The sequence below is a fragment of the Rattus rattus genome, chromosome 1 (assembly GCF_011064425.1).
Source record: "Rattus rattus isolate New Zealand chromosome 1, Rrattus_CSIRO_v1, whole genome shotgun sequence".
Classification (NCBI taxonomy): Eukaryota; Metazoa; Chordata; class Mammalia; order Rodentia; family Muridae; genus Rattus; species Rattus rattus.
In genome coordinates, this window is record NC_046154.1 from 212,533,733 (window position 1) to 212,561,337 (window position 27,605).

The following is a 27,605-nucleotide window of genomic DNA, read 5'->3' on the forward strand; positions in this document are numbered from 1 at the left end:
TCCGCAGGGCCGCGCGCCCTCTGCCCCGCCTACGAGTCTAGCAACCCGCTGGGGAGCGGCCGGTAGCGCGAGGGCGGGAAGCGAGCGCCCGGCCAGCACCTGCAAGGCCCAGTGGTCCCGCCCCTCGGCCCCCTAACTGCGCAAGGCTGTCTTTCCTCTTCCGCCCCTCCCACATTCCCCGGCGGCACAGGCCCCACCCCTCTCGCGCGGCAGACCAGCCGTCTGTGACGTCAGCAGGCCCCGCCCTCTCAATATAAATACTGGCGTCTCCGGCGCCGCCTTCCCACACTCTCTGGCTCAACTCTCGGCCGCGGTGTTTCCGTTTCTCTCCCTGGTTGTCGCCTGCTCTGCTCTTCTCATCCTTCTCGCTCTGCTGCTCTGCGGAGTGACGAGGCTGAATCTTCTCCCCACCCAGTTCGCGCTTTTCTTCTTTTTCTCGCGCCGCTCCATTTCTCCAGTTCGGCTGCCGCCGCCACTGCTGCTCAGCTGGTGTCGGTGCCGCGCGTTTCCCCCACGTCGTCCCCGCAGCCTATGGCCCAGGCCGCCTTGGGTATTTCTGCTCAAGGTAACCACATCCCTCTTTAAAAATTCCGCCGAAAAAGAGAAGACGCTTTACCCGACTCTTTGGGCCGTTATCTCACGTGAGTACCGGGCTTAGGGGCGCGGGAGGGTCGGGCGCCTGGGCTGGGCCACGCCGCCCTCGGTGTCCCCGCAGTGCCCCGCAGCCGGCGGCCTCGAACATGGCGGCCGCCGGTGTGTGTGGCGGCTGCCGGTGGCCCCGGCGGCAGCGAGCGCCTCGCGACCCTGGGCGGCAGCCGCCGCGGTTGGGCCAGGGGCGTGTGCGCGTGGGGCCCCGCGCTCGGGGGGCAGGCTGGCGGTGGTCGCGGTTCCTTCTCGGCGGCATGCGGCCCCACCCCACTCCCGTGGTGCATTGCTGTTTCCGGGGAGGGGGGTCCGGCGGCAGCACTGAGGGCTGGGGGGTCCCATCGCCCCCTCTCGGTCTCAGTGCTTGCAGGGGGCTGTGGTGCGGAGTGGACCGGCTGCGGCGGCCGGGGCTCCGGGTTATGAATGAAGCGGGGCGGGCCTCGAGCCGGCATCTGGTGACAGCTGGGAGGAGGCTGGATTCTTGCGGGCGGGGGATGGGGTGCAGAGTGCGCGCTCCCCCTCTGGCGGTGGAAAGTTGACCTCACTCGGGGCCCGGCGGCGGGGAAGCCCCGGTGTCAAGTAGCAAGCGAATAGGCCTTTGGCCCCTTCTGGAAACCTCGGCGCTGCTGCCCCGCCCCTGCGGCTCTGCTGATTGGGCCAAGTCGCTTTCACTTACCCCAGTCACCTCCTGAAGCCTGGAGATTAGTCACCATGGCTTCGTTTTCTAGTCCTCGCTGTGATCGCGGGGCAGAAAGAGGGCAAGGGGTAGGTTGATGCGGCTTATTAAGGGCTATGTTGGCTGCCAGCAGTTGGTGGTGGTGAAACGTTTACAGGGATCATATATCGTGAACGTGTGTTACTGGTTAAACGACCAAGGGGGGGGGCGTTTACAGCTTCAAGGTATTTGAACAGATTGAACTCAGTTTTGTGGTGGATGTTAGGCTGTGTACTGTCGTGTTTTACCATTAATATATAGACTGGGTGAGAGCTGATTAACTCCCTTACTCAGGAAAGGATTATGTGGACTATGAACTAGCCTGGCAGAAATAGATCTGACAGAATGCTTGGTACCCTGAAGAGTTCACATTAGGTAGAAAAGGATGTTTAAATAAAAAATGGTAGGTTAATCGAGTAATCAATTTTCTTCTCTCCTAAGGTTTTAGTATGATTCCCAACAAAGAAATCAGAGTGGTACTTTCCATTTAGATTCCACAGCTAACATTTTGCTATACTTACCTTCCAGCCATCTTACTAATTCTGCATTTCAGACATCAGAATGGTTCATAGCTCTAACTTTAGTATTCCAATATATTAAATACAGTTCTATACTCAGCTTTTAGTAATTGGCAGTAAAATTCCCATTACTTATTTGTTCCGTTTGATTAGTTTTTATTTTTAGTTTGTTTGAAACAGGGCCTCACTTTGTAACCCAGACTGAGTTGTCAGTCTCCACATCAGCCTGGTGCTAGGATTACAGGCTCAGGACCAGTAGTCTGGCTTGTGTTTACTAAGTTTTTTATTTTTGTTGGTTTTTTTTTTATTGTGTTTAGTAAGTTTTAACAAAGTGATTCAGGGGGTTGTACACTGTAATTCCAGGAAGTTCTTGGAACTAGCCTTGGCCACATAAAAGCAAAATTCTGTGTCTAAAGAGGGGAGAGACAGCTTTAAATCTGTCAAGATATAGAACATTGTTAACACTCCCACAAAGCTCTTGACAGTGAGTTCACCTCAGTTTGTGTGAGGCCTGTTTAGTCTTCTGTTTTTATCTTGTTTTTTATATCAAGACTTAAATGGAATCAATTGATATGTCCTCTTTTGTGTAAAAGGCTTATATTTAACATGTTTTTGTATGTTAATAAGTTAATAACATACTTATTAAAATATTGCCTGGCCCAGTGCTTTTAGGGGAGCAAGGGCTAGTCAGATCTGTGAGTTTGAGGATAGCCAGGGCTGTACAGAGAAATCCTGTCTACAAAAAACAAAACAAAACAATAAAAATCCAAAAGCCAACCAAACTAAAACAAAACAAAAAATGGGAAAGTTGCAGAAATAGTAGTAACATTTGTGACGATAATGCCGAGGGGAAAACAGTTTTGAGGAGTGTCAAGGTGGAGCTAGGTTTGCAGTTGGTCAGGTGCTTACCTAGAATCTCCAGCCCTGGGTTTGAAAAACCAGGGAAGAAGCACATCTGTGATCCTGATTCTGACATTCACTGTAATCTCAGTCAGCATTGAGAAAGTGGAGGCAGGATGATCAGGCTTTGACTAGAGTTTAGGGCTAGCCAGTTTAAGGCAGCTTTCTTCAGCTTATCTCCACCTCCTCCCCAGTTCACACAGGTCATTCTAAAGGAAAGTAATTTGGCTTTCTTTCCTCTTTTTTTTCTTCTTTCTGGATTTTTTGAGACAGGGTTTTGAAACTGCACAGCTATCCTGGAACTCTAGTTCCAGCCTGGAATTCAAAGATCTGTCTGCCTCTGCCTTTCAAATGCTGGGATTCACAGTGTGAGCCACTGCTGCCTGGCTAGGAATTTGGTTTTTTTCCATATTGCCTTTGATCCTCATTTCACTTCCCCTTCCTTTATACTTTCTCTTTCTAGGTTAACATTTGCCTTCCCTCTGTATGTTAAGGCCCACCTTACCCTATGCATACTTTTAGTAGCTATTAAATGTCTTTAGGATCAGGATCAGGGAGTCTTCATTTCTAGTAGTATCTCTGTTAAATGAGAAAGTTTAGCTATCACCGAAGGACACTAGTGAATGTCTAAAGTTTCATGTCCTCAGTGTTTCACAGCGTTGATCTGAGATTGCTGTAAGCAGCAAAATAACAGTAAAATAAGAAAATGATGTCTTGTACAGGATAATTGTTACATTCCTTAGGAGAGTTAAGATGAGCTAATTCCTAGCATGATTAGGTTTTTAAAATTAGGTGTTTGAAGAAGTAGAATGTTTTATAGATTAAAACCTGGGAATGTGGGGCTGGGGATTTAGCTCAGTGGTAGAGCGCTTACCTAGGAAGCGCAAGGCCCTGATTCGGTCCCCAGCTCTGAAAAAAAACAACAAAACAACAAAAAAAAAAAAAAAAAAAACCTGGAAATGTAGTTTGTTAGTCAAGTACCTGCATCCACGATGACCATGGGTTCAATATATAGTATGGTAACAAAGTTGCTAGTTCAGTGTATTATTTAGAATCTGAAAGTCATAATTTTTACAAATTGTTGTGAGATAGCATCTCATATAGCCTAGACTTAAGTCTTCAACTCCTTATGTTGGTGAGGTTGGCCCTCAACTCCTGATCTTTCTGTGCTTTTTCAATGATTTTTCAAGTGCTGAAGATTACAGCCCTAGGTCACACATTGCAATACATCAGATATGAGTTCTCAGCAACCCTGAATGCTTTTAAGAGTGGTCAGTTTTCCTCATTAGGTAGAATATTTTTTTACTTTGTTTAGGTTTGCCTAGATCTTGCTTAGGTAAGATGTCTTTATGAATGCGTAAAATACTCCATAAATCCTGGGATTACATGTGTGTACCACCATGTCTAACTTTTTAGTATTGTAGTAGGAATTTGTAGCAAAGCATACTATGAACTTGACCTAAAAGGTATTCCAAGTAGTTCCAAGATTGTGCTGGGACATTTAAAGTCATTTTTGTCATTTTGTTTAAGATAGGACTTAGCTATGTAACCTAGGCTGACCTTGAACTTCCTGCTTAGCCTCCCGAGTGCAGAGATTACAAGTATATGGTACCATAAACAACTGGAATGTCACTTTAATAGAACACTATTAAATAAACTAAAATTTATTAAGTCATTTAAATTAAACTGCTTGATTTACAACCTAATTTTTAAAACACAGAACTTTCTATTTTCTTTTGTTTCTTTAGGGCGAACTTTCTGACCGAGTATACAACTACCCAGAAGGCCTAGGAGAAGTGCTGTATAGAGAGCAGTTCGATTTCAACGCTGAGCCACCTTGGGAACCTAGCTGATGATAGGGGGGTTCCATCTCCTAACTTGTCCATGTAAGTATCTTCACATCCAAGGAGATCTTAATACAATTGAAATACTGCTTCAGTGTTTCTCAGAATTTGGAATTCTCTCTCCTTCTTCAGACTCTTAAAATTGAACAGGTTAGTTAACAGATGTGACTGGTATGTTATATGTATTATTTACCAACAATAGAATCACTTGTAACTTTGATTTGAATGCATAATAAGTACTGCTATATTTAGTGTATTAAGATACTTTATTGAGGTCAGCTTAGTGGAGAGTGCTTGCTGTTCTTGGACCCCATTTTGGTTCTCAGCACCCTTGTTGGGTTGTTCACAACTGCCTATAACTCTTGCTTGAGAGGATCTGACATCCCATCTGACTTCCTGGCACCTGCATGCATATGCACATTCTCATTCGAAGAGATGGGTATATACCAGATAAGTACAAATAAGTAAAATCTCTTCTTTAAATTGTACTAGTCCAGGTTTTAATATAATTTGGAGAATGGATTTTGACTTTAGGATATAATTTCTCATTCAGTCACATACGTAGTAGGTGTAAGTATTGGCTGAATCATAAAAAACTCAGACTTTAAAATTGAATCCAGGGCTACATATGTGCTGCATTGAGTTAACATTCCCCAGAATCAAAGACATTTTAGAAAACATTCCCTTTGTGTGTAGTGTGTAAAGTGATGAGGGGGGTAGCTCATAGGACTTAGAAGCTTTGCTTCTACCATGTGGGTTCCAGGGATCAGATCCAAATCTTTAGACTTGGCAGAAAGTGCTGTTACCTGTGAAGCTTAAGAGTATGCTGGTCAAATGTTTTGCTTTATTTTTTTTCAAGAGTTGTATATTTCTTTCATAAGTGGTTTCATCTAAGCTTGTAGAAACCAATTATTTGAAAAATAATATTTGAGACTCCCAGCTTGGGGTTGGGGATTTAGCTCAGTGTCTAGCAAGCGCAAGGCCCTGGGTTCAGTCCCCAGCTCTGGGGGAAAAAAAAAAAAGAAAGAGAGAGAGACTCCCAGCATGCCACATTCTAGATAGTCAAGAATATTTTTTAACTAATTGATATTCTGTGCATAGATTATTTTAAGACTGGAGCCACTGTTGGAACTTAATTTTCTAGTAAGCTCGTTTAAGTTTGAGGGGCCCATCTATCTGTTTATTTAATTCTTTTTTATAGAATGAGTTTTCTCACATAGCTCTTGCTGCCCTGTATAAAGCAGGCTAGATTTGTGCTCATAGATCCATGGTGCTATATATACCACCATTTCCAGCTACCATCCAGTGCTGGGACCATGGAGATAAGAATCCTGGGACTCACTGACCAACCAGGTTAGCCTAATTGATAAGCTCTAGGTGCAGTGAGAAGTTCTGTTTGAAAATGTGGATGATTTTTGAGAAGCAACACTTGAAATTTTCTTCTGTCCTCTGTGTACACACATGACTTGCACATACAAATAATAACTACGTTGTAAAAAGTTAGAAATTCTGCTTCCAGGTTTCATGAAATTGAAATTTGGGGTTTTGAGACTTAAGTGGGTTTTTCATGGGAATAATAGCAGTACTAGGAAAAATCTCAGATGGGTCAGTTTCAAGTTACTCCTCAGCTTGTTGTTCCTTTGTAGTGTAGTCAATAAAGTATTCTTTTTAAAAAGAGAAAAATCAAGCTAGGTGGTGGTGGCACACACCTTTAATCCCAGCATCTGGTAGGCAGAGGTAGGCAGATCTCTGAGCTTGAGGCCAGCCTGGTACCAAAGATGGGGGCAGGGAATGGGAGATGTCTCAGGAAAACTGAAAGGTTAAAGTAGTGTAATATTCTGGTTATAATAGATTCTATTGAATAAAAAGTTTCAGAACCATGCACTGTACACAGCCCAAGCATTTGGGAGATAAAGAATGGGTCAGAACTCATGGCTTCTTGTCTGGGCCACATGAGACTCTGTCTCATTCATTGTAATAAATAATAGATTATAAGGTGGACTTGTTTGCTTGTTTTGTTTTCACCAGTTGGGGCTTATTTTTTACATTGGTGCATGGGGAGGAGTGTGGGGTGGTGGTACACACACCACTGCAGACTTACAGAGGTTAATCGATAGCTTGTGGGAGTCAAACCACCACGTGAATCCTAGGTATTCAGGTTTCCAGGTTGCATGTCAAGTGCCTTTTCCAGATGAGTCATATTGTCAGCCTATTAAAAAAAGATTTTAAACAGATTTTAGGGTAGGGATGAATAGAAACGGGAGGTGCTCCAGGGAAGAGGAGAGACATACTGGAGTATGGGTGTAGACTTTTCAGAGGATAGTAGATGTAAAAACTTTTTTTTTTTCTTTTTCTTCTTTTTTTTTTTTTTCCTTTTGAGACTAGCCTTAGCTGATCAGGAACTCACTACATGTAACAGGCTGTGTTATTGTTGTGTGGATATGAGAGGGCTATTTTTTGGTATCTGTTCTTTTGCAAATATTTACATTTGTTTATTGAGGTATGTGTGTGTGTCTGTGTGTCTGTCTAGACATATGCCACAGACTGGACAACCTATAGGAGTTCTCACCTTCCACCATGAAGGTCGTTAGAATTGAACACAAGTGTTAGGCTTGCTGCATGTGACAACCCTAAACTAATTTGGGAGAAAAACTTAACCTGAATCTGTGCTGACTTGAAGCTATTTTTATTGTGTCTATTTAGTGTTAATGTTCTTGAATTTTGTTTTAGAAATACCATGTTAACTCAATCTCTTGTAGAGTGTTACATAATATCTAACATGTACATGCTCTTAATAAATTCATAGATACATTGTTTCAAGGTTTTCCATTAGAATAATATAGTACCTCAGAAATATAGTATCTTTGTGTATGATAGTTTGTGTCACTGACTGCGGGAATCATCTGTTCAACAATAATATTGGGAAGCCTTAGGAAGAGCTTAAAACATTGTCCTTCATGGAAATACTTGATATTTGACTATATGAACTATATTTGATCTGTGTCCAGTACTCTAGTAGTATTTTTGTGCAGGTATTAATTAGTCCCTAGGATTGGACATCAGGATGGGTTTTCTTTTCTCCCTTTCCCTGGCATTTATTCATTTATTTATAAATAAATAAAAGTCAAGATCTCACTATTGTAGCCAATGCTTGACTGGAAATAACTTCAATCCTGCTTCAGCCCCCCTAAGCATTGTAATTACAGACATACACTATTATACACTTGGTTTCAGGATAAGGTTTTAAATCAACCGTCAATTTTTGAGCTAGTTCATTCCATTAAGTATCTGAAAACTAGGTTTCTCACACAGTATTATAGTCACCGGCCCTCCACTCATTCATTTTTGAGACAAGGACTTACTCTGCAACACAGACTGGCCTGAAACATAGCCTAGACCAGTAACAGACAGTCCTTGGGGGTCCTGCCTCAGTCTCTAGAGTAGCTGGGGTCATAGATCTAATTGAGATAATCCTCACTAGCAACAGCAAGCCCAGAGGCAGTTAACACCAACCATTGCAGTATCTGTATCCTTGATCTTCATAAGCAATATTCAGTGGTACCTTTCTTCAGCTTATAATCTACCAAATTGGTTAATATGGTTATATGGTATCCTTGATCGGGGGGAAATTACGCTCTGCTAGGAGGGCCCAAAAAATTAGAAAATAGTGTAAACCAAGTTCCTTTGTTTTGCCTTTTTTAAAATTAAATAATTTAATTTTAAGTGCATTGGTGCTTTGCTTTCTAGTATGTCTGTGAGGATGTTTGATCCCCTGGAACTGGAGTTAGAGGCAGTACTGAGCCTCCGTGTGGATGATAGGAATTGAACCCAGGTCTTCTGGTAGAGTAGCCATGCAGTTAACTGCTGAACCATCTCTCCAGCCACTTGTTCTGCTTTTTGAAGGCAAAGTCCCAAAGAATTCAGCTTTAAAACATTTCTTTTAAATTACATGTATTTTGTATATACACATTCCCATGCTGTGTGTAGGTCAGCAAACTTGCTAGAGTTGGTTCTCTCCTTGACCAGGCTGTATAAATCCTTTATGTTTCATTTGGTCATTGAGATGTTTAAGGTTTGGCACGTAGGAGATGGCTTATCCCACTGGGATGCCCTGGAGCTGGTGCAGTTGTAGGTGATTGGTTGTGAGCTACCAGTCACAGAACTGGAACTAGGGCCCCTGAGCCTTCTCAGGCCTTCCCAGGCACCTATGTTTTTGCATAGACATCTATACGCATAGGTGAAATAAATCAGGCGGTGGGATATTTATTGCCCAATAGTAGTTAGAGCACTTACTGCTTTTGCAGGGAATTCAGATTTAATTTTCAGTAACTATGTCAGGTTGTGTTTATAACAGCCTGCATCTCTAGGGTATCCCGTGCCCTCTTCTGGCTTCTATAGGTATATGTATGTATATGTGTACAACACAAATATAGACGTAATTTTAACTGTAGACCAGGCTGGCATTGAAGAGATCTGCTTGCCTCTCTCAGCCTCTCAAGTGCTGAGACTAAAGGTGTGCACTGCCAGGCTTGGCAAGACATAAATCTTTAAAATTTTTTTTTTTTTTTTTAAATTAACCTGAGTATTTCTTTTTTTTTTTTTTTTTTTTTTTGGTTCTTTTTTTGGGCTGGGGATCGAACCCAGGGCCCAGGGCCTTGCGCTTCCTAGGCAAGCGCTCTACCACTGAGCTAAATCCCCCAACACCACCCCACCCCCCTCCCGGTTTCCGGGCAAACATCCCCTAACCCTCCCCTCCCCTTCTTTATGGGTGTTCCCCTCCCCATCCTCCCCCATTGAATCTTTTTTTTTTTTTTTAAACATAAATCTTTTAACAAAGTTTCTAGATGTTTATTGTGAATCATCTTATATTTTAAAGTAAGCTAGGCTCATTTCCTCAATCCCTTTTCTCATATCTTTTGCCCATTCTTGTTCTCTTTTAATATAACTCTTCATAAAAATGTTTCTTGTCTGGCACAGTGAGTTGTTTGATCCATAAGAAAATGTTTTTAATTGTGGTTATTAGCTTTCCAGTTACTGACTATTGTGGTAAACCCTGTTCTGGATATCAAGAGTACTCTGTGTAGGTAGTTTTTATCCACGAATGGCTAAAGTACTGTTTTCTTTTTACCAATCATTGGATATCCCAGCTACCTCCTTTATTTAGTTATGTAGCTTCCTGGTGCTTTTTTCCTCCTGAATGTCCTTATAGTGCAATCATTCTTTGGAAGCTTGTTCTAGTGGTTTTTAGTCCGTTTCTTCCAAAGTTCTCTTGTGTGGTAACACTTCTCTTCTGTTGGCAGATGGGATGCAGAGAGGAACTTAGACACTCCTGTACAGGTTTGAAGCCAATGCTTACATGCCACACAGTAATGTGCTTGTGATAGGCATCTCTACAGGACAGTATACATTCCAAAGTACATGTTTTCTTTTCATTTGTAGTAAGTAAAGGTCCTGTTGAAAGTGGTTGACTTTATTAAGGCTGGGTTTCCTGATAGACGTCTATGAAACAATGCTCTCAGCCTTTCAGCTCTCCCTGTTCTACTTCCAGGGAGGTCTTCACTTCAGAAACCCAAGACTCACATTCATCCAGCTTGGTGTCAAGTGGGCTGTTGCTGCCAGGATTATCTTGTGATTATATGAAAGATGTATCAGTTTCTTCTGAAGTGCAATCAACTGTAGAAGCCTTTGTAGCAGGTGTGTAACAAGGCAAGTGCTCAGCTGCCAGCAGCCATTGCTCTTGGGAGTGAGCATGAGGACTCAGCCACCTCATGTCAGACTCCAGGGAACAACATGTGGTTCTTTGGAGCCATTGTTTCTTTTGGCAGCTTCTTCATGGAAAATGCATTTCAAAATCAAAACACCAGTGTGTAGGTGTAAATAAGAAATGTTACACCGTTATATTTTTTTTTTTTTTTTGAGTCATAAGTTCAAAAGGAAATTATTTACAACAGTAGTGTTGGGATTTCAACAACACTAAATGAACTTTTAGTCATTAATAGGTATTTGGGTGCTAAAAGTAAGTAGCTTTCAATATGGTAGGTAGTAAACAATCCTTTTTAGTAATCGTTTTTTAACTTTTGAGTCTCTGCTGGCTTTTAATACTTGAAACAATCTTCCTGTCTCAGACTTTCTCTAGTGCTGGGATTACAGGCCTGCACCACACATCCAAGAAAATCTGTTTTTAGTGAAGAAAATAGAAAGGTTTGGAAAGCAGCCTCTTGTGGATTAACTTGAAGTCTGGCATGTGGTATGAACAATTCCTACTTTCCAGTACTACATGAGCTCTCTTTCCCTCCCTCCCTCCCTTTGGTGATTTGTTAGTCTCTCTCTCTCTCTCTCTCTCTCTCTCTCTCTCTCTCTCTCTCTCTCTCTTTCTTTCTTTCTTTCTTTATAGTCCAGGGTGTCCTAAAAATCAATATGTAAACCAGGTTGGCTTTGAACTGAGAGATCTGTCTGCCTCTGCCTGCCTCTGCCTCACGAGTGCTGGGATCAAAGGCACACTCTATCATTCCTGGCTTTAATATTAATACCTCTTAAAAACAAAATACATCTTTATTCAGCAGTTTTAAGCAATTTTTTTTTGTCTTTTTATGAAAGTAGATTTAAAATATTTTTTCGAAAATGAAGAAAGTTGCTTAGCAAGTAAAGTTGCTTGTTGCAGCCAAGCCTCTCAACCTGAATTCGATTTCCGGAATCCATGTGGTAGAGAAAACTAATTCCTTCAAGTTGTCCTGATCTTCCACATGTGTGCACGCACAAGTACACACACAAAAGAAGGTATTTTTTTAAAATAAACAATTAATAGCAAAGATCCTTGGAGTCTTTATCCAGCTTCTGAAGCCTGCGTCGGTGAAAGTAAAGTATAATGGAGGGAGGAGGGACAGGAGGTCAAGCTACCAGGACTCTGCATACCCCTTTCCAGTTGTTTGAAACACTGCTACCAAATGACTCTCTGATACAGTGTATCATTTAGCCTAGGCTATCCTCAAACTTACATACTATATAGCCAGCAATTGCCTAAAGTTCCCAATGCTGCCTCTCCTCAGTACTGGGCTTATGGATGTGTACTGCCATGCCTTGTTTGTGCTGGGCCAGGATTGAGCCTCAGCCTCTGGAAGGCTAGATAAGCACCAATTGAACCACTCCTCATTTGCCCTGTCTCCTCAAGCCCAGTGACATTTTGAGTTTGTTGACTTAGAGCACTATAGAAAACTGGTCTCCTGAGGATATATCGCAAATTCTTTATCAAATCAAGTTTTTCAGGATTTAGCATGTAACTTTTAACAGTTTATCAGTTGCTTGTGTGATAAGGCTACAGGGCCTTATAGCAGTTTTAAGATTGTAAAAACTTGTCTTTTTTTTTTTTTTTTTTTTTTTGTCTTTTGTGATTAGTTTCATGTAGCCATTGTAACCTTGAACTCATTTTATAACTGGGGAGAGATCTTAAGTTTCTGGTCTTTCCGCCTTGGCCCCACCAGGGCAAAAACTAAAGGCTCTTTAGCACCCAGTTTGTGCAGCTTACGCTGTGCTGGGGAATCAAGCCAAGGCCTGGTGCTTACTATGCTGGATGCTTCAGTCTCCTGGGAGATGAACTTGGTACCTACAGGGATTTTGTTGTATTACTATCTCTTATGAGAACTTTCCATTATAACTAGGGTTATATAAGCCACTGGGTTTGAACCCAGTCTGCAAAAACAAAACACCAGAATTCTTAATATGGGGTTTATTGTCCATATGTCCTTGAGACTCAGGTGTGGGCTTGTAATTTGTGGGGATCTCAGGAAGGAAGGTAAATACAGCAAAGCTCTGCAGCATTGACCTTTATGTTATTTTGGGTCTCAGTGTACGAAAATGAAGCAGCATGTCATTTCCATTGGTTTGTGTGGTTTTAAGTGTATGGTGATCGGAAAGTATTTTACTTTATTGAGGTAAGGTCTCCTTGAACAGATTAGGCTGCACAGAGATCAGGTTGCCTCTGCCTCCTGTGTGCCAAGATTAAGGTTGTTTACCAATATACATCCTTCTAACAATCTGTCAGGCAGCCAGAGTTGGGTTAACAGTGCTGTAGTTGCTTCTGATGAAGTGACAGTTGCACCTTACAGATGAGTGAACACTCCCCTGGCTTCTTTCAGAACCAGGTTATACGTTGTTCATATTAGTACATTTTTATAAGTACACTGTAGCTGCCTTTAGACACCAAGATTCAGATTATTTCAGCTTTTAAGTCTATCTTGTTGTCCTTGAGTACTGCAATCGTAGATGTGCATTCCTATCAAACTTGGCTAGGCTAAAGATATTGATTGTAGTTTTTAATAGTTTGATATGGATATAAGTTTGTGTGTGTGTACGCATTTGCATGCCTTGATCCTGTAGAGATCAAAAGAAAGCATTGGATCTTTAGGAGCTGTAGTTAAGGATGGTTGTGAGACGCCATGTGGGTTTTGGTAGCCAAACTTGTCTCCCCCGACCAGATGAATTTTTGCTGTGTGTAGCGTGTGTAGCATTCATGGTTTGTCAGGGAATTCACTTTATAGACCAATAGGATGGCCTCAAACTTTGAGAGATCAACCTGTCTCTGCCTCCTGAGTGCTGGGATTAAAGGCGTGCATACAGTACAATTCCCAGCTAAGAATAAAAGAGCTCTTAATTGCTGAGCCATCTCTCTAGCTTCTTAATTATGTATTTGTGTATGTTTTGGGGAAGGCTTAAATAAAGCTGGCTGTTTAACAGTCAAGTGATGTAAAATGTAGTTGGAAGTTCTTTACCTGTACTTTTTATATTTATCTTGGTGTTTTCATCTTTTCATTCTATGACTCTTTGCCTGATTGATTATATCCCTAAAATTGATGTTCTAGCTGGAGTTACATTATTTAAAACAGTATCTATCTATCCTAAATTCCAATCATAGTATAGCATCCTTTGGAGAATGTCTGTGATTTATATCCACTGTGTATAATGTGGATCTCATTTTTTTTAAGAGATTTATTTTATGTATGAGTCCACTGTCACTGTCTTCAGAAAGAAACACCAGAAGAGGGCATGAAAGACCCATTACAGATGGCTGTGAGCCACCATATGGTTGCAGGGAATTGAACTTAAGACCTGGAAGAGCATGTAGTGCTCTTAACCACTGAACCATCTCTCCAACCCTCTAATGTGGATCTTATAGGTAAACTCCTTAGTAAAAGAAAAAGTCCGTTTTTAGTCTCTATCATAGCACAAGATTTACTGAACTTAATGTAGTTTCCTTGGAAGTGATTTGTTAGTGTGTTCTAAATTGAAACTGAATGTTATTTCATGAAATTTCAGTTACTGCTGCTTTGCAAATGGTTGATTTTGATGCAGCCAAAAAGTTAACACTGCTTAGGAGCCATTAAAATGGTGTTCAGGGTAAAGGGCCATCACCTGAGGTGGTCTCAAACAGGCAGTGAGAGGTGGGTTGGCAAAAGGAACCGAGCACTAAGGAAGATGTGTCCATGTCTGTTTTTTGTCTCAGTTTTAATGTCTTCTTGCATCTGTTGTATGAAAGTAAAATGGATCCCAAATGGTTATGTGTATGAGGCATAAGCCTTTTAGATTTGTAACAAAGGGAATTCTAACTATTACATGGAAGTACTCATTTAAGCTTCATTCAGAGCCACAGGCACTTAAAATCATGAACCTCCTTGGATCTGTCATTGCTAGACCAGTCTCTTAGGAAGTGGCAATGGTAGTTTAATTACATAGGTCACTAGCTGAATTTTCCATATTCTTGATTCTAAATTGCAGGTAGGCTTTAATTTTAATTTGAAGTTAAGACCTTCAGATTGTCCCTTACCTGTCCCTCTTCTTTTACCTAGTTAGGGCATGTGTGCGTGTGTCTCTCACTTTGTACATTTAGTCTAGGCTAGCCTGAAATTCATGGTCATCTCTTACCTTGGTCTCCCGAGCCCAAGTTCTAGAATTACTAGCATAAGCTACTAAGCCCAACTATTAGAATACAAATATTCATACTGAACGTTTTTGTTTGTTTGAGACTTGGTCTTTCTACATAGCACATACTGACTAAACCATCTTTTCAACCTCCTCATTTAATTTACTTTTAAAATAGTGTCTCTGGAGGTGTTGAGTGATCACAAAAATTCTCACAGAATTGAATGCAATCTTAGTGAGTCATTTAAGATATCCATGTTTTAATTACTGAAATAATGCAGAGTTTGCTCTAACTTGTGTTTTGACAGTTTGTTGCATATTCTAAGGACCCAGACATAGGCTTGGTGGCCCGTCTCTTGTTTTTCCTGGTTTATGACTTTCGGCTTTGTGGAATACGGCTGAGATGAAAGGATTTATTGACGATGCGAACTACTCCGTTGGCCTGTTGGATGAAGGAACAAACCTTGGAAATGTTATTGATAACTATGTTTATGAACATACCCTGGTAAGTGTGCCATCATATTAGTCAAGAATGATGCTGGCAGTTTTCCAGATTTGGAAATGCATGGTTGGCTATGTTTCTCAGACACTGTGATCTGATTGAAGAACTTGGCCCAGGTGACACTTGAGCTTTATTTTCTTTTGTCCTTCCAGTGTGTGTTGATATAGTTTGATCACTTATTCTGGTTCCTATCTACTACCAGGAAATGTGCATGGAACCCTGTTTATTACTACTTTTTTTTTTTTTTTTTTCTTTTTTTTTTTTTTTTTTTTTTTTTTCAGAGCTGGGGACCGAACCCAGGGCCTTGTGCTTGCTAGGCAAGTGCTCTACCACTGAGCTAAATCCCCAACCCCTTATTACTACTTTTAAGTCATTTATTTTCATTTTATTATAATTATTTCCATTTATTTATGTGAACAGTGTGGCACAGTTTTTTGTTTTTTTTTGAAAGCCAGATTTCTTGTTTTCTCCAGGTTTCCTGAAGAGCTCTAAAGTTAGTTTTCAGTAAAAGTAGTTTTTTGACCTTCAGTATACAAATGTGACCAAGTCTCCTAGCAAACTTGACATCTTTTCTACTTTGTTACTAGGATTCTTGTAGGACTTGATGATGCTAGAAATGCAGCCCTGGAAACAAGCTATTCATATCACATTGTTAGCACTCTTCTCATGTCCTGTAGAAATACTACTTACATCCATTATATTTGACATTTAAAGTCATTGCATATTTAGTGACAGTTTGTCCTCCAGCCTTAACTACTTCAGCATAGTGGGTATATTCTTTGCCATGGATCTACTTTTCTGTAGTTTTTGATTTTTTTTTTTTCCTTTCATTGTCAATAGACAGGAAAAAATGCATTTTTTGTGGGGGATCTTGGGAAGATCGTGAAGAAGCACAGTCAGTGGCAGAACGTGGTGGCTCAGATAAAGCCATTTTACATGGTGAAGTGCAACTCCACTCCAGCTGTACTGGAGATCTTGGCAGCTCTTGGAACTGGATTTGCTTGTTCCAGCAAAGTAAGTATTTCCACTGAAAGCATTTGGACATCACTAACAAATACAAGAAGTTTGATGTTGGGGTTTTAAAATAACTATTTAAATGGAGTCTTTTACTAGTTAATTTAATTTAATCATAGGAAGTCTTAATTTTTCAAGTATATTGATGAAAGGGATGTTATGTTGGTGAATGCTGAAGAAATATTTTTATCAATGAAGAATGTTTAAAAAATAGATTTTGCTTTTTAAAAAATCTTTATCTGTGTGTATGTGTATATACCACATTGCTTACCTGCTACTGACAGAGGCCAGAAGTGATTGTTAAAGTCCCTGGGAATAGATCCATGGATGGTTGTAAACTTCCATGTAAATAGTGCTGGGGATCAAACCTAAGTTCTCTGTAAGAGTAGCAATGTTCTTTATTCATAGCTGTGATAGTTGGTTCCTTTAATTCCAGCATTTTGAAGCTAGATGCAGGTTTAAAGCTAGTCTTAGTAACATAATGAGTTTGAGCCAGCCTAGGTGTGGAAACTCCCTCTTAAAATAACAATTCTTCTTAGGATATCTATTCTTCTCTGTGTACTCTTTTGAGACAGCTCAAGATGGTTTTAAAACTTTCTGTGTAACTGATGATGTCTTTGAATTTCTGCTCCTCTTACCTCTACCTCCCAGGTGCTAGGGACAGGTAGAGACTACTACTACACCCAATTCATCTGGTTCTGTGTGCACACACACACACACACAAAGTAAAATTGTATTTTTAAATTGTACTGTATTTACGTGTGGCGTTGACAAGTTCTGTGTGCACATGTGAAAGTCAGGATTACTCTTGGGGGATTATAGGTTCATTGTTCTACTGTATAGTTCCAGGGGATTAAAACTCAGTCTTTGTAATCAGACTTGGCAACATATACCCTTAAACTGAGCAAGCTCACTGTTCCTATTTGTTTTTGGAACACAAGAGTAGGGAAACAGTACCAAAATGTGAATTCTGTGACAATATATTGGTTTAACTAAAAGATAAAATTAATTTATGGAACAGTTTAGAAGGCATGATATGCTCTTGTTTCAGTCCTCAGCTTTGACAGGGGAAAAAAAGGATAAAGTAAAAGTACTCAAAAGTAACTTAACATTTTTGTGTTAAATGATTGTGTTAACTCTTAACAGAATGAAATGGCTTTAGTGCAAGAATTAGGCGTATCTCCAGAAAACATCATTTATACAAGTCCTTGTAAGCAAGCATCTCAGATAAAGTACGCAGCAAAAGTTGGAGTAAATATTATGACATGTGACAATGAAGTTGAATTAAAGAAAATTGCGAGGAATCACCCAAATGCCAAGTAAGTATCCTAAGTACTTGAGAATGTTGCTAATAGCATTAGTTTGTGAGCTACTGAAGGGGAGCAATGGCAGAGTCTGTGTGTATTGTAACTTAGCATGATTTGGGATTTATGAAAAAGGCTGCCAGGCAGGATTTTGTTTTTCACCCACTTGTGACCAATTTTATGGTATTGAGATGCAGTGACACATTCTGGGATATGACTTACTAGCTCATGGAAGAAAATTCCATGGTATGATCACCAAATTATGGCCATAACCCTGTGTGTTCCTAAAAGTTTATATATGTTCCTAAAAGCTTGTACATCTTGTGCCTGATTAAGCATTTCTCAACTGTTGATTGTCAGCCTTTGAGGATCAAATGACCCTTTAATAGAGGTTGCCTAAGACCATTGAAAAACATCTATTTTCAGGGTTGGGGATTTAGCTCAGTGGTAGAGCACTTGCCTAGCATGCGCAAGGCCCTGAGTTTGGTCCCCAGCTCCAAAAAAAAAAAAAAAAGAAAAGAAAAAAGAAAAACATCTATTTTCATTATGATTCATAATAGTGGCAAAATTATAGCTATGAAGTAGCAATGAAAATGATTTTACCATTAGGGGTCACCACAACATGAGGAACTGTTGCAGCATTAGGAAGTTTGAAAGATAGTGGTCTAACTTAGTAGCTTTAATGGTATTAAGGCATTCATCACCCTGAAAACATAAAGGTCTTAGGGAAAAAATTACAGAAAAAAAACAGACAACCTTTGGCTTGTTCGGCTCACTAGAAAACTCAAGGAACTTTGATAATTTTAAAGGCCCTTTTATTTTTGTTGAAAGACATTGATGGCATTGCTGTTGAATTTAGTCTTTTTGGTGGATTCATGGACTGATGGACTTCATTTGGAAGTAATGTCATCTTTCATTCCAGAGCCCAACTGACACTCATGCTGCTACAACAGAGTTTTAACTTGCTGCATTTTCCATAATCCCATCCTTGCAAGCTTCATGCCTTAGGCCCTAATTGCTAGTTTTTTCTCTATACAGGATTGTTTTTCATTAGGTTCACTTGATTCATCCATCGCTGGATTTGGGAACACTGGCAACATAAACAACATACTTCCTACAATCTTCAGGCTTCACATGTGCTGATGATGATGTAAACCAACTCTGCCCCAATCATCTTCCCCTTCTCTTAGGGTCTTACTACATATTGCAACAGAAGATAATATTGGAGGTGAAGATGGTAATATGAAGTTTGGCACTACACTGAAGAACTGTAGGCATCTTTTGGAATGTGCCAAGGAACTTGATGTCCAAATAATTGGGGTTAAGTGAGTATACTATTTTTTAGTACAGAAAAGAATAAACATGTTATTTTTGTTTATTTCATTATTTTTTTTAGACAGGGTCTCTCTGTGTAGTCTTGGAGTTAGCTATGCAACTATGTAGATCAGGGCATCCTCAAACTCTGCCTTTGCCTCCTGAATTATACTGTTAAAGGAAAGTTATATATTAAAGCAACAAGGTAACACTGTTTTGCAATGCCAGCATTGAATTCAAGCTATTGCTTCATAAACTCTACTACACACCCATGGTCCTACACCTCTTCTCCTTTATTGAATTTCAATTTTTTGAGACAGTCTTACTATGTAGTTCTGGACTGAACCTGCTTTATTTCCCAAGTGTTAGGATTGTTGATGTATGATTATCTTAATTTGAATGAGAGAAAATTCCTCCCAATTCTAATACTTTTTTTAAAGATTTATTGTATTCATATGAGTACACTGTAGCTGTGTTCAGGCACACAGAAGAGGGCATTGGATCCCATTACAGATGGTTGTGAGCCACCATGTGGTTGCTGGGAATTGAACTCAGGACCTCAGGAAGAGCAGTCAGTGCTCTTAACCACTGAGCCATCTCTCCAGCCCTCTAATACCTTTTAAAATGGGATTCAACCTATAAATTGTGCAGGTCATTTTGTATCTCTCTTTTTTTGGTGGAGGGGGTCGCTTAATCCCTCAATGGCACTTCAGTAAGTCAGACTTTGAAGCTAGGTATGGTGATGCCTATAATCCCAGCACTCAGGGATTAGAGAAGGATGGAGGATTGTGAATTTAAGGCCAAATCTTGTCTCCAAAAACAAGAGTTGGGGGTGTAGGCTTTCTTTGTCTTCATTTTTTTTCTTTTTCCTTTCCTTTTTTAAATACGAAGAAACCAAGACACAATTGGGTGGTTTGGTGCTGGAGAGAGATGGCTCAATGGGTAAGAGGTTCTGAGCTCAATTCCCAGCAACCATATGGTGGCTCACTACCATCTGTATAAGATTTGATGCCCTCTTCTGTTATACATGAAGACAGAGCAGAGTATATTGATTGATTTGGGTTTTGTTTTGTATAGGACAGGATATTGTTCTCTAGCCCAGCTAGTCTACAGCTCTGTTAATTAGTCAGATGATTTAGGGTTAAAGTGAAGGAGTTTGTGATGCCATTTGATTGATGGTGATTGTTACTTTGTAAGTCATGTTAATCTGTGAACTATGACTGTTTTGTGTTAGCTTTCTGTTGCTATGGAAAAGGAAAGTTTTTTTGGGTTTTTTTTTTTTTTTTTTTTTTTTTTTTTTTTTTTTTTTTTTTTTTTTTTTTTTTTTTTTTTGTTTTGTTTTTGTTTTGTTTTGTTTTTGACTTACCAGGTCCATCATGGAAAGCCAAAATAGGGACTCAAGGCAGGAAGCTGGATGGAAGTACTGAAGCAGACCACAGATCAGTGTCTCCTGCCTTTATCTCTAGCTTGCTCAGCCTAACTTATAAGTCCATATAAGTGACATTCATACTGGGCTAGGGCCCTCCCATCCATATCAGTTAAAAGAATGTGCCCCATAGATAATGTGCATAGACCAATTAATTGATGGAGGCAGATTCTTTAGTTTCCCTTTTCCTAGGTAACTTTATGTGTCAAGTTAAGGAAGAAAACAAAAACCTAGCCAGCGTAGTAATTGATGCCTGTAATTGCACTTTGTTTATAGAGTTACACTTTTTTTTTTAAACCTTGCAGCATAATTCGGGTAATTAGATTCTACTCTTGTATCAAATATTTGGGAAAGTTAAAAATATAGTATCATACTGAGTGATAGTTGAAAGAAATTATGGAAAGTGCTTCAAAGCCATGCTTCTATTAATTACTACCTTATTTCTTTCAGATTTCATATTTCAAGTGCTTGCAAAGAATATCAAGTCTATGTCCATGCCCTGTCTGATGCTCGATGTGTGTTTGACATGGCTGTAAGTTCTCTAATTCTCCTGCTCTCAACCAGGGTGTTAGCTAGTATGAATTAATTGTTTAAAATTAGTTGATAGCACACATAATTTGAAGCGTTTCTTAGATTTCGTGAAGATTTGCTTGCATGTATGTATGTGCACCATGTTGCCCCCAAAGGTCAGAGCTCCTGGAACTGAACCCAAGGTCCTCTGCAGGTAGCAAGGTCTCTAACCACTGAGCCATCTTTCTAGTCCTGCATACCTGATTTTTAATCATTTTAGTCTATTTTATGGTTTTTTTCCAGGCAGAGTTACTCTATATAGCCCTGGCTGTCCTCTAAACTGCCTGACTCTGTGTCCCAGTGCTGGGATTCAAGGTGTGGGTTATCACACCTGGCTCCTTGTTTTTAATACTAGAAAGATCAAGGATTCCATACAATAAATAATGCTTTAGGTGGGCAAAAGGATGAAGTGGAAATTTAATGAATGTCTTGCACAGGCAAGATCAAGGAGACAAAATAATCTCTTCCTGGTAGTAACAGTCAAAAAACCCGAGTTTTGATAGCAGACACCTGCTAGTAACTTGAGTACTCAGAAAGCTGAGGCCAGAAGGCGAGGGCAGCCTCCATAAAGATTTTGTCTGGAAAGGAAGTGTAAAGCTGGCTATAGAATAAGCAACAAAAAATTTTAAAAGAAAACTAAAAGTCAGAAACTAGGAAGATGGGATTTATATTTTCATATACCTTACAATTTGAAAACTGAGGTTTCTGTCTCTAGGGGGAGTTTGGCTTTACAATGAACATGTTAGACATCGGTGGAGGCTTCACAGGAACTGAAATTCAGCTGGAAGAGGTAAATTTTTTCAGGCATTGGCTACATTGTGATAATCTGCATTCTTTTGGGTACATAATTGGTGGGTACCTAGACCAGAATTTCTATAGTAATATAAACAGGAAACTAGACCTAGTTACTTTAAAGTTTGAACTTCTATGAACACTACAAAATCATAAAGCCATGCTTGTGGATTTGTGATGTCCTAAGCATCAAATTCAATCTCATAAGCTAGGCAAGTAAGTATTCAGCTACTGAGCTACGCCTATAGGTCATAAATGTATGTATGTTTGAGTTGTATTTTTTGTATTAGATGTCTGTCACATATGAGCTCCCAACTTAATAGCAAGATGCATATCACTCCTGCCTTGATTCTGTAATATCTAGAAGCTGTGAATTTTATTTTTGTTTGTACTAATTAAGTACAGTATTAGAATTGATTTTATTTTTTAATTAATGCTATTGGAATTGTTCCAAATAGGTTTATGTAAAAGCTTGCTTAATTGAAAATTAAAGTCGGGATTGAATAGTTTTCTTAGGAAACTTTTAGTAGCTTTTCAACCTAGAATTCTATAGTCCAGTATTGAAATTTAATTCTATAATTTGAACCCCATAGGTTAATCATGTTATCAGTCCTCTGTTGGATATTTACTTCCCTGAAGGATCTGGCATTCAGATCATTTCCGAACCTGGAAGCTACTATGTATCTTCTGCATTTACGCTTGCAGTCAATATTATTGCTAAGAAAGTTGTTGAAAATGATAAATTATCCTCTGGAGGTAAGTTATAAAGTTGATTCCGTGTTTTAGAGAAAACTTCATGTTGTGATTTTTACTCTAAAAGCCTGTATTTTGTGGTTTTGTTAACATTCCTCTTGTCTTGGGTGGAGAATCTACCTCATACTTTACTTCAGGGGTAGAAGAATTCTTTAAATCTCCCTTCAAGTCAAACAAACAAAAGCTGGCCTGTGTCATTGTACAAATACATTAGTAAACATTATTTCACTGTGGAATAATCTTCCATAGAACAGCTGCCTTTCACTACTGTTCTTTACTGGTTTTCCCTTTTTCTTAGAATTCAGTCCAGCATATTTTACTCGTGTTTTTTTTCCCTCTCTTAAGTCGCTGTGTAGCTAAGTTTCCTTCTGTTGGGATTGCAGACATGGACCACACAGGCCTCTGTGTGCTTTTGGTGCACAAGGTGTTGGGGCCCATTGTTCTTTCTTTCCAGTCTCAGTCAGTACTATATTGACTCATTTTCTCCATGGAGCCCTGGCTTATTTTTCTGGTGGGGAGAATTTTAAAACCTAAGAAGGGAGTATTGATTCTATTGAGAGTAGGATTCCTATGTATTGAGTAAGTTAAGGTGTGTTTGTTTGCTGTTTTTAAATTCATCTTTTTATTTCAATAGAAAAAAATGGGAGTGACGAGCCAGCCTTCGTGTATTACATGAATGACGGTGTTTATGGTTCTTTTTCGAGTAAGCTTTCTGAGGACTTAAATACTGTTCCAGAGGTTCACAAGGCAAGTCTGATTCCCAGAATGTGTTTCAAAACAAAACAAAAAAAGCAAACCTGCTGGGTGGCTGAATGGGGAAGACATATACATGGCAACTTAAGAGATCCACGCAGGTTGTCCTCTGACTTACAGTCATGCAGTCTCAACGCTCTGAGCCTCACAAGTACACACACACACACACACACACACACACACACACACAGGGGAAATCAATGTAACTTGAGGTCAGAGTCCATTCTCATTATGTACAAGGACCTGGATTCAGCTGCCAGGAATCCTACCTCCTTAAACCTTGTCTATTCAGCATGTTTTTTTTTGTTTGTTTGTTTTGTTTTTTTTTTTCTTTTCTATTTTTCAGAGCTGGGGACCGAACCCAGGGCCTTGCGCTTGCTAGGCAAGCGCTCTACCACTGAGCTAAATCCCCAACCCCTCAGCATGTTTTTATTTTGAGTGTTTTCCCTAGCACTCATGTCCTGGTCTTTTCAGTTTATCTCCTTGTTGTGGAGTTGATGACAGTAATTGAGACTTATGTTTTATTTACCCTTGACTTTCCATGGATATAAGAGATTTAAGAAACCGAAACTGCTTTTTACTCATCTACAGATTCAATACCTTAAATAAAGAATTTGACAAATTTTCTTTTTCTACAGAAATACAAGGAAGATGAGCCTCTGTTTACAAGCAGCCTTTGGGGTCCATCCTGTGACGAGCTTGATCAAATTGTGGAAAGTTGTCTTCTTCCTGAGCTGAGCGTGGGAGATTGGCTTATCTTTGATAACATGGGAGCAGATTCTTTCCACGGACCGTCTGCTTTTAGTGACACTCAGAGGCCAGCTATTTATTTCATGATGTCACTCAGTGATTGGTAAGGTGGTTTTATCGAGAAACAGATGGGATATGTGAGTGACAGTTTAGATTTGCTCTGATACCTTATGTAACAAACATGCAAAACTTAAAGTACTAAGAAAAACTTTCAAATGATCATTTCATGTAAATTTCACAGAATTACAGATAAAAGTAACAGTTTTCTTTTTGTTTTGTTTGAGACAGAATCTCTACATATATAATCCTGGTTGTCTCGTGGGGGTGGGGGTGGGCGGGTGCATGCACACACACACACATATTCATTCATTCTCTCTCTCTCTCTGGCCTTGAACTCAGAGACAGCATCCTTCTAGGATTGATTAAGTCTGTTGGAATTAACAGCTTGTGTGGTCACACCCAATAATGGTTTCTTCTTAATGTCTGTTCAGCCTTTTCAGTAGAAGTAGATAAGTCTTAGGGCTGTGGAGATGGCTGCCACCCAGGCAGCTGAATTGGGGTGACCCTAGTATGGAGTTGAGTGGTAAGAAAAAGGGCAGAAATGGGTGGGTCCCTGGAGCTGGCTGACTAGCCAGTTTTAGAGCTTTAGCCTCAGGATAGAGACCCTGTCTCAAAAAGATGAGGTGGAGAGCAATTGGAGAAGATACCAGAGGATGACTGCTGACCTGGAACACAAACTCTAACATACGTGCTTCCTGTCCCTAGTAGATACTCTGCCCTCTCCCCATTTGTGTTTGCCCTTGTATTCCTGTATGTGGGCATGTGAAAAATGCACTGTTCCTACACAGACTCACATCTCCAGTCAGTGAACTGAGCTTCTTCCAAGCCACCTAACCCTTCCTAGCAGTGGGTTTCAGAGATGTATTATCAGACTTACATGGCAAGTGTTCACCAGCCTAGAAGTAGACCGTGTTCTAGGCGGGACTAACCTGTTTCATTGCTTTTTTTATGATGTTTTGTTTTATTTCTTCATAAATACAGGTATGAGATGCAAGATGCTGGAATTACTTCAGATGCAATGATGAAAAACTTCTTCTTTGCACCCTCTTGCATTCAGCTGAGCCAAGAAGACAACTTCTCCACTGAAGCTTAAACAGGCATTAACGCTTCTTTAGATCTGAAGTCGCAGGTTAAGCTTGTCTGGTCTACATTCCAGTGTGGGGAAAAATTCAATCAATCTTTATTCTGTTAATTTTCTTGGAAACAAATTCATAGTAATAGCTGTTTGGGACCAGACAAAATCAGCTTTCATCTATAATTCATTGGGGGTAATAGGGGATTTATTTAGATAATGTATCCAGATTTAAACATACCAGTTTGACCCACCCCTTAAGCGTTTAAAATAAAATATGCAACAAAATGGATGACTTAGTGGAGATGGAAGCCCATTAATTGGGTTCCCCATCAAATCGTTTACATACAAGTACACAGTTTTTATAATAAGGATTCCTGTTAAAAGTCTTGTAAAGTTGATGTCTTTCACCCAGATCTATCACATGTGAGTGGAAGACCAGTGTGACTTCATTAGATACGTTTAGTGTATTTAGAGTGTGTAAATTTGTGCTTTGGACTGTAGTTTAATAAATGTAAAATTGCATCATAGTATTTGTTGTATTTGACCTAATGTAACCTTGTATGATTGCAATAAAACTTTGTGTAGATTTTACCATTTTTTTCAGGCTAAAACTTTGGGAATGGGGCTAGCTAGCAAAGGTAGTTTTGAACTAGTTGTGTGTATGGTCTGTTTTGAGAGTTAGTTTTCTTTATAGTCCATTTAAGTTTGGTTTGGCTCAATATACTTTTTAGTTATTTAATTAGTAATTTAAGTAAAAGTGTTTGGTAATCATTGTGAAGTTCAGATTCATTATGGAGAGTCGATGTGCAGTAAGCATGATGTTTAACAATTTTAACACCAGAAAATGTTAATCTTGCATAAACCAATTGTAATAATAATAGGTGTTTCTGTATAGATAGGATGCATAGAGTACCTTAGTAAATCTTTGAATCACAAATCTTTTGGCTGATAGAAAAGATTTTATTAAACACTGAAAACTTGGTCGGGGATGGGGAGAGAGACTGCAGAAGACTGCAGAACCCTAACCTTAAAGAAGGGCTATGTCTATTTCCAGCATCCTGATGCCCCTTCGCACAGACATTTAAATCGAGAGGGCTTTGGGGTGGTGAAGCACACTTTCTTCAATTTCTCACTTGTAATGGTATCAAATTGCAATTTTTTTGTTGTTGTTGATCTTGGTTTGAACCTAGTCCCTTAGTTTCTTGTTAATTCCCATTTGTTCAAGCTTAGTAATTCTTCCTTCGTACTAAAGCTTGGTGGTGGGGGGGGAGGAGTTAGCTTCACTAACCTGACACTGTTGCCAGGAATTTTGGCTTTGTTCACTGCTAGTGTGTTAGTCCTAAGTCTCAGAATCACAGAAGTAATGAGACAACTTACAGGGGTCACTTTTCCTACCTTACTCTATGTTCACAAGTGGAATTCCTATCCTCCAAGAGGAAATGTGACTTCACTTTGGTGCCAATGGACAGGAAATTCTACCTGTGCTACATAGGAGAAGTGTGGGATACACTTGAATAGCTGGATTTTACACCTTGATTTCAAGGTGGAAAGAAATTGATCATGAATCTCTAATTTCAAATCAAACCAGTAGGTGCTTAATATTTTTGATTTGAATATTGCCCACTTGAATATCATGGGTTCTATTAATTATAAGAACAACTAAGGACCCCAGTCCACTGTCATCTAGTTGCCCTTGGACTTTTTTCCAAGGTATACTATGGGGTTTATGCAAAATTTGAAGCTACCATATGCATTGTTGTGGTCCAGGAATGCCAAAACTTAAAGCGTGGTACAACCCGAGTCCTTGGCCTGACTGTACAGGCGAGGTCTCTGTGGCATCAGTTTTGCCGTCTGCATAGGAGAAAGGTTGTATGTAACACAGCCCGGAATTGCTATCTCACATGTGAATGATAGGTAAACATAAGAATGTCTGTATTGTTTTTGAAGACTGTTTGCCATAAATCTAAAGTCAAACCTATGTATTTCAATTTGGTATGCTTAAGAATAATTAATGTAAAATCTTTTTATATGATATTGTAATCTCAGTTCAAATTTAATTGCAAATATAAAACCCAAATGATTTCTATATATAGTAAATTGAACTGTCAAGGTAACTTGTGTGTGATTCTGAATACACAGATACAATGTTTTTATTCCTCATGCTTTACTTTGATGGCTTCTATCATGAAATAGACATGAAATTTTATGAATTAATTCTGTGTATACTGCCCATGTTCTTTCAGAATCTATTAGATGTAAAGTGATCTGGGAATTGCCTAGCACAATGAAGCTTTTGATGAGTGGATATTCATAGGACCACCTTTTAAACCTGGGCGAAGATGAATCATTATTTAGTATAAATTTAGATTAAAAAAAAACCAACATAATTACTAGACTGTTTGGCCTGCTGAAATGAAAATCATCCCTCAGTTGTTTACTACTGGGTGGTATGACAGGAATTTTATTCTTAGTATTTTCCCAGGATGTATTGTTTAGGTAATAGAGTAGTGTATATAGCCTTGTGGGTAAAAGAGGTAGACTGATTTCGTCTTGTCTGTATCTAACCCTGCTTCTGGCACTTGACTGTTCTAGCAGAGGCAGACACCTAGCCTTTGTGTACTGGTAACGCTGTGCACAGGAACCAGTGGGTCCTCACAGTTGCTGAGGTCAGCTCACTGGGAATTGTAGTAGTTGCTTTGTCTGACAAATGATTGAAATGACAGGAGTCATCGTATACTCTTCCCTTTTGCCCTGGCCT

The 27,605-nt window shown here is 39.7% G+C and overlaps 1 protein-coding gene across 3 annotated transcripts; it reads left to right on the top strand.

The window, feature by feature from the left end:
• The first annotated feature begins 250 nt into the window (after positions 1–250).
• On the top strand, positions 251–27,061 carry Azin1 (antizyme inhibitor 1). 3 transcript variants are annotated; one of them, XM_032914639.1, is made up of 13 exons: positions 292–641; positions 4,527–4,664; positions 10,171–10,316; positions 14,843–15,039; positions 15,877–16,050; positions 17,197–17,369; positions 18,545–18,679; positions 20,545–20,626; positions 21,380–21,454; positions 22,050–22,212; positions 22,841–22,956; positions 23,601–23,815; positions 24,754–27,061. In XM_032914639.1, the coding sequence occupies exons 4-13, from the start codon at positions 14,938–14,940 to the stop codon at positions 24,863–24,865; spliced, it is 1,347 nt and encodes a 448-aa protein (XP_032770530.1). In that variant the 5' UTR covers positions 292–641; positions 4,527–4,664; positions 10,171–10,316; positions 14,843–14,937; the 3' UTR covers positions 24,866–27,061. The 3 variants fall into 3 exon arrangements, with proteins under 3 accessions (XP_032770522.1, XP_032770540.1, XP_032770530.1); XM_032914631.1 differs by lacking the exon at positions 10,171–10,316 and having other exon boundaries at positions 251–641; XM_032914649.1 differs by lacking the exon at positions 10,171–10,316 and having other exon boundaries at positions 251–641; positions 22,844–22,956.
• Positions 27,062–27,605: the final 544 nt, after the last annotated feature.

Coding starts and splice junctions, on each gene's coding strand:
- Azin1 (XM_032914631.1), top strand. CDS start 14,938: ATGAAAGGATTTATTGACGATGCGAACTACTCCGTTGGCCTGTTGGAT. Junction 20,627..21,379: donor GATGTGTGTTTGACATGGCT/GTAAGTTCTCTA, acceptor TTCTGTCTCTAG/GGGGAGTTTGGCTTTACAAT. Junction 22,213..22,840: donor TGATAAATTATCCTCTGGAG/GTAAGTTATAAA, acceptor TTTTTATTTCAA/TAGAAAAAAATGGGAGTGAC.